Source organism: Scomber japonicus, chromosome 17 (genome assembly GCF_027409825.1).
Source record: "Scomber japonicus isolate fScoJap1 chromosome 17, fScoJap1.pri, whole genome shotgun sequence".
NCBI classification, from domain to species: Eukaryota; Metazoa; Chordata; class Actinopteri; order Scombriformes; family Scombridae; genus Scomber; species Scomber japonicus.
In genome coordinates, this window is record NC_070594.1 from 30,976,588 (window position 1) to 30,983,406 (window position 6,819).

General features: G+C 42.1%; 1 protein-coding gene across 1 annotated transcript; it reads left to right on the forward strand.

Moving 5' to 3' along the window:
• Positions 1-309: 309 nt before the first annotated feature.
• LOC128376906 (zinc finger BED domain-containing protein 5-like) lies at positions 310-6,587 on the forward strand. Its single transcript, XM_053336758.1, has 2 exons — positions 310-1,536; positions 6,477-6,587. The coding sequence occupies exons 1-2, from the start codon at positions 310-312 to the stop codon at positions 6,585-6,587; spliced, it is 1,338 nt and encodes a 445-aa protein (XP_053192733.1).
• The last annotated feature ends 232 nt before the right edge of the window (positions 6,588-6,819 follow it).

Sequence of the window (6,819 nt, forward strand, 5' to 3'; positions counted from 1 at the left end):
ATGCGTTGTTGTCAACGAAATACAACATCCCCAATGTGTAGTGTGTACAGAGGTGCTTGCACATGAGAGCCTAAAGCCCGTAAAAATGCTCAGACACATGAACACTAAGCACCCCTCTCTTGCCGCTAAACCGACAGATTTTTTCCGCAGAAAGGAGAAAGAGTTGCAAGGCCAAAAGAAAATCCTAATTAACCAAACAACAATCCCGACCAAGCTCAGAAGGCTTCATATGAGGTGGCATATTTAATTGCACAGGCAAAAAAGCCGCACACAATCGGGGAAACACTAATAAAACCAGCTGCCATCGCTATGAGTCATGCAATGCATGGGCATAAACTGGCCAGTGAGCTGGAATCAGTACCGCTGTCTGACGGGACCATTTCCCGGCGCATCACCGATATGGCCCAGGACATAAAGAGTCAGCTGATTGACAGAGTGAAGAAAGGGAAATATGCTTTACAGTTAGACGAATCCACGGATGTATCAAACTGTGCCCAGCTGCTTGTTTTCGTTAGATATAGTTTTGATGGAAAACTTAACGAGGACCTGCTATTTTGCGCCCCGCTGGAGGGAACATGCAAAGGCGAGGACATGTTCACAAAACTTGACAACAAACTGAAAAAAGAGGGACTGTCTTGGGATGAATGCATCGGTGTGTGTACAGACGGTGCTGCAGCAATGCTGGGGAAAAAGAAAGGACTTAAAGCAAGAGTCTTACAAGTGGCGCCCCACATAAAATTCATGCACTGTATTATCCACAGAGAAGCTCTTGCGAGTAAAACGCTCGACCCAGAGCTGAAAATTGTTCTTGAGACTGCAATAAAAATGATCAACCACATTAAATCGCGTCCACTCAACACCAGGCTGTTTGCCACTCTCTGCAACGAACTGGGATTGCAGCATGAGGGCCTGCTGTTCCACACAGAAGTCAGATGGCTTTCGCGGGGAAATGTTCTCAGCCGCCTGTTTGAGCTGCGGGACGAGGTGCGTTTATTTCTGATGGAGCATGGGTCCCAGCTCACTGACCACCTGACTGACCCTGACTGGTTAACAAGGCTAGCGAATCTGTCTTGCATTTTTGACCGACTGAATGGACTTAACCTGTCATTGCAAGGTGAAAACACAAGCATCATGTCAATGAGTGATAAAATCCGCGCATTCAAGAGAAAAGTGGATCGCTGGACTGCACGAGTTGAAATGGGCAGGATTGACATGTTTCCTGAGCTGGACGAATTCATGGAGGAAAATGATCTGAGTGTTCACATTGTGAAGAAGTCTATCACTACCCACCTTCAAGCCCTCCTGGAACACTTTGACAAGTATTTCCCTGAGGAAACGGCTCCGGAACAATATGACTGGATAAGATCACCATTCACTGTAACCACCGCAAGTCATCTGTCAGCCTGCATGGAGGATGCACTGGTTGAGCTGTCATGTGACCGCACTTTAGAGACAGATTTCAATTCCAAGACGCTTGCTGAGTTCTGGATTTCAGTCGAGAGGGAACATCCACAGCTATCCAAGGCCGCGATGGACGTACTGACGCCGTTTGGCTCCACATACCTGTGCGAAAAAACTTTCTCTGCACTGACATATATTAAAAATAAATACAGGTCGCGTCTTAATGTGGAGGATGATCTCCGTGTGGCCGTCTCCACAATTAAACCAAGAATGGACTTGCTGTGTTCCGCGCATAGCGCGCATCCATCTCATTAGATGAGATTAGCGGTGAAACATAGTTGCCAAAATGTAAATTTGCGCAGTAACAATGTACATTTACAACAGTTTGTGGATATTACCCTGACTGAGATATTCTTCTGTTAAAATGGAAATTAAAGTAATGTTTCAAAGTTAAGTTTGCACATGACAGCAATAATGTGCACTCATGTTACATGTATATTATTTTGACTGAGGTATTCTGCTTTTATCATATAGTAAATTTCTATATGTAAAATCATAACAGGCTGCTCTGTTCTTTTGTGTTGTCGTTAAGCCTGTGTTTGGATAAGCCTAGTGCGTATGGCCGGTGCGCACATTTTATTTTATTTTTTGAGTCACATCCGGGGATTGTGGGGGTCGCCAGTCTCTGGCACGGTTATTTTGGGGGTCGCGGGTTGAAAAGTTTGGGAACCCCTGAGTTAAGCTCTTAACCTAACACCAGACTGATTAAATGAGAGATTGTTTAGTCAGCCTACTTTTCAGATGCCGAACCGTCTATTCTATACTGGCAGATACGTCACTTGTATTGTTAGACTGATAGGGAACACAAAGACTCCAGATTGAGGGTGATTTACTAAAATCTCATCAAAGTTGTAAAGCACTTGGAGCATTTAGCCTGCATGTGCACTGGTCAACTCAAACAATGACAGGAGTCAGAACACCGTCAACTGTCCATGGTTCAGAATTTTTGGTGGAGTTCAGTGGGATACGATCTCGTTGGGGTTGGTGCGGTACCGGTCAGCTGGCCTGGGCGGCTGCTTGTTCCTGATCCGGTCTCTGGAGGTTGTCTCTCAGATTCAGGGTGCTTTTTGGTGATGATGAGCGCAACTGATTTAACTCTGTTTGTTGCTCAATAAACTTTAAAAGTCGGAGCTGGCCAGGCGTCAAACTCTCAAAGTCCGCGAAACAGAGTGAAACTCATCAAAAAGTATTAAATGTCTTTGGTTGACTTTAGCTAATAGGCATCAAAAAGAAGAGAATTGAGCTTCAGCTTGAAGGCACAAAAGCTTGTGGACTTCGAAAAAACTACAAAAACCGAGTGTGTCTAAGTTTTGAGTGACGCCGCAGAAAAATAATTAAGAGGTTATAATTGATCGATCAAAAGGTAAAGCAAAAATAGAGGAATAGTTGGCAGGTTAAGATAAGGAAAGTAAAGCTGAGAAAAAGACAAGACACTGGACTTGCGTGTCCGGCCATTTGTCCGAAGGAGTTTGGTTTAGGGCAGGGATCCTCAAACCGCGGACTCCAGTCCGCATCAGGACCGCGGGACAACTATCTGCGGACCCTGGTCTAATCTTAAAAAAGACAAATCTTGCATAAAATATTATTATTAAATGCGAGTGTTCGCGTGACTCGGAATTTATCAGTTTTATTGCTGGTATGGATGTTTGACTCCAGTCCTTCACCGTGTGTATTTTGGTCTCCATGCCAACAATGCGCTAACCCTAACCCACATTTGTACTTCTGCTTTTGAAACAGTTTGTTAACCAGTCAATAATAGAAGAGAAGACTTGAAGACTCGACTTTGATTGTAATGGTTCCAAGTTCAAAAGAAAGGTAGACACTGAAAATAGACAATTTAAAGCCGAATGGACTGAACAATATGCGTTCATTCTCCCGCCAACGAGTTCAAGACCAATGTGTTTAACATGCCCCTGTTTTTTATGCTGTTAGCCTAAACGACATGCCAAAGTTGTGAGCAGCACAGATCCCACATAGTTTGAGACTCAGAGATGTGTCTGGTATCATTGGAAAGGAAACACTCTCAGGATTCTTGTAAAAGTGTCTGTGTGATTCTGTGACTTACTGACAAAGAGTGGCAGAGGTTACAATGATGGGGTTATTTACTCGCCCATAGGTTTGCCTATACAATGACGTGTACAGACATTCAGGGACCTCTCAGTAGGATATAGACACAATGAGGCTACAGCCACAAGTCTTGGCTTCATGCAGTCCAAATTTGGAGTCAAAAGACCAAAAAGTGCCTCCTCATCACTCCAGCAACTCTGCTGCCTCTGCAGCCGTGTATTTCTTTGCCGTATGTAGCTATCTATGTATTTATTTAGCTATAAAGATGTCAAGTCGAAGAAGAACCAACCATGTAACAAGATGCCGAATGCGTAATGATATGATTCAACCCTTTTACGCACCGGGTGTGCGCACAGACAGTGGAGCGCCCCAGTTACGCTTAAGGACAGCTAAACTGATAGCTTAGCGTCATACGTCATACACCGTTGGAAACCTCAGACTATTGGCTAAAAGGTTATCAACTTCATTTCACAGAGTATTTCCATTAGCTGGAACAACAGTCAATCAAACCCACGTTGTCGTTTGTCACATATCCTCATTGGCTTTGGAGGCATGTACTGCCTAATCCTAAGCACCGATTGGCTTGTGTGTGGTGTCATCAGAAGCAGGAGAGGCTCACGGTCATAAACATCTAGTCACGTGTACTCTGAGATGGACGTGCAGGTCAGGAAATGACGTAAACGGACCGTATATGGTTTGTTACATTACGTGTTGGACTAAATACATGGACATACTGAGGAAAGTATTTCGGTTTTATGGAAAAGGATTTCATATTTCACAAGAATGGATATTTAGCGAGCTGTACAGAAAGTCCTGAGTCATAAGATGATCGTTGTGGATAAAGGGAAGACTTTGAAGGTATGTAGCATTATAGCTGTTCTCACTTAGCTGAGTGGCTAGCCGAGCTAACCGCTAATACTATTACGGCTGTGAGCAACCATATAATTTGTGAGTGGTCTTGAATGAATCAGGACAATCTAAGCTTTCTAACAGTGAATGGCATGAATATATATGTTTAAGGGTTGGTGTTTAAAACATTCAGAAGAACGTGTCGCTATCTCCTAACATCCGTCCCATCCCGTAGGGGGAACAGCGTGCATTAAGAGGTTAAAATGCCAAGAGACCGTAGCTCTGGTGAAGAGTGGAAACTTCAAACTGCATAATGAGACAAAGCACAGCTATTTTGAAGAGACCTATCCTCAAAATTCTGAGCTGAGAACAACAAAAATTAAGGAGCTGAAATCGTCATATCAAGCTACAAGCAGGATTATTGTTACATCAATGACACAAAAACAAAAAGCAACACTCAGAGTGACGTGGGTGTTGGGTAGGCACAAGAAGCCATTCTCTAATACAGAAATAGTAAAAGCATCTATGACTGAAGTGATGGACACTATGTTTGAAGGGAAACAAAAAGAGGAAATCACATCTAAAATCAAGCAAATCCCCCTTCTCAGATTCCACAACAACCAGACTTACTGAAATTCTGGCTGATGATTTGACCAAACAGCTTTGTGATGGGATAAAAAAAAAAGCAGAGTGCATTTCCTTAGCTGTAGATGAGTCAACTGACATCACTGATAATGCTCAGTTGATGGTGTTTGTGAGGTATTACAATGAGGCAAAGAGGGAGTTTGTTGAAGATGTGTTGGGCATGGCAAACATCAGTGGACATACAAGGGGGGGACATTTATAAAGCAGTATTGAAAATGATGAATGAAAAAGGGATAGATGTGATGACAGTTGTGTCAGTTGCTCCAGCCATGATTGGGAAAGAGAGAGGGCTGGGCTTGAGTCACTTTTGATGCACAGCACTAAGAACAGCACTAGAGTTCTTTCCTCCTTTCTTGTGTCCTTTATGCCTGTATTTTATTATTATTATTATTATTATTTTAGAAAAGTGTTGATATTTGTTTTGGATTATTTGCAGGGGTTGTGAATGTATTTTATTTTGTTTTGTTTTAAGTAAGTATTTATTTGAATTTATGTTAAAACAAAAAATAAGTTTTGTTTTTGAGTATTTATTTGATTTTGTTGTTTTTATGAAAAGGACATTTTGTTTTGTTGTTAAAATTAAAAATACATTTTATAGTTGAGTTATATATTCTATTTTTTCTACTATACACCACTGTATTGTTAAGTTAGTTGGTGGTGGATACATTGATTTGCTGTGGCTTGACCGACTAATAAACAGACCTTTGGCTCATTGAAAAAAAAAATGATGGACCTATACGATTTGTATTTGAGGAACACTGGTTTAGGGTTTAGGGTGGTCCCCTACTCTTAACCAACCATTTGGCTCCTTCTTCTAAAACTTTAGTCGATTAACGCAATCCATTCAACATCATTATTCACATTTGAAATTCAAAGTTATAGGGGACTTCTTTCATTCGTCAACAAAAAGGGGGGTGAGGTGAGAGTTCAGTCATTGGTGAATGCCGTTGTAAATTATACTTGATTATTATTCTGGGATGACACTAACTGGGATCTTCCTTGATGTCCCAGTGATTTCACTAAACCCCAGTATTGACCTTTTAGGGTTGTGTGAAGGTTTTATACCTTTTGAGTTGGGCCTGCAGACACTTATCCGATGTTGATTCAGTCCTTTGGTCAGAAAGCGATGTGTTTTGCTGTGAACTCACAGAGAGGGGTCACACTCTGAAAAACAGACCCCCATGTCCGGCTACACGGTGTTCAGTCTGTTTTGTGCTGCAGGTTTGTCTCTCTACTTCCTTCTGGATGAACTGGATACTTGTTTTGATCTCTTGAACCTCTCTAGATACTGCATCCAAGCTTGCATTTGTAGAGTCCAAGATGACTTTTACAAAGTCCTTATATTTATCTTGTTGATGCTGTTGCAGTCGCTCATTTACCTGTGTGAGTGAGACAAGCTCTTCTTCAGATTTGTCTCAGGTTTCTGCTTTTGAGGTATTTTCTGTTCTCTGTAGAGCTATTTCAGTGTTATGAAGCAGTTGATAGCCCAGACTAAGAGTGTCCGTGATGTTGGCCAGCTAGGCAAGGCAGAGCTGTTCATTCAGTTTGCTCCCACCGTCACCTGACAGAGGAGAAACCAAGTCTCAAACCCGGACGCCTGAGCAGCAAACCAAACGAAGACCCATATCCGATGGTACAGAGTGCAATCCAATCAGTCAGTGATCAAACACAGCAATCAAAAGGGCAGATTTCCACAAAAATACAGGAGCAAGTAACCACAACAACAAACTCAGGTAAAATAGATTAGTAGCTTTATATTGAGGGTCAGACAACAATATAACGAAATTTAGATAGCAC

Bases quoted from the DNA above. Each gene is read 5' to 3' on its own strand.
- LOC128376906 (XM_053336758.1), top strand. From the start codon at position 310: ATGAGTCATGCAATGCATGGGCATAAACTGGCCAGTGAGCTGGAATCA. The intron at 1,537-6,476 runs GTACTGACGCCG...TGTTCTCTGTAG, and splicing joins TATCCAAGGCCGCGATGGAC to AGCTATTTCAGTGTTATGAA.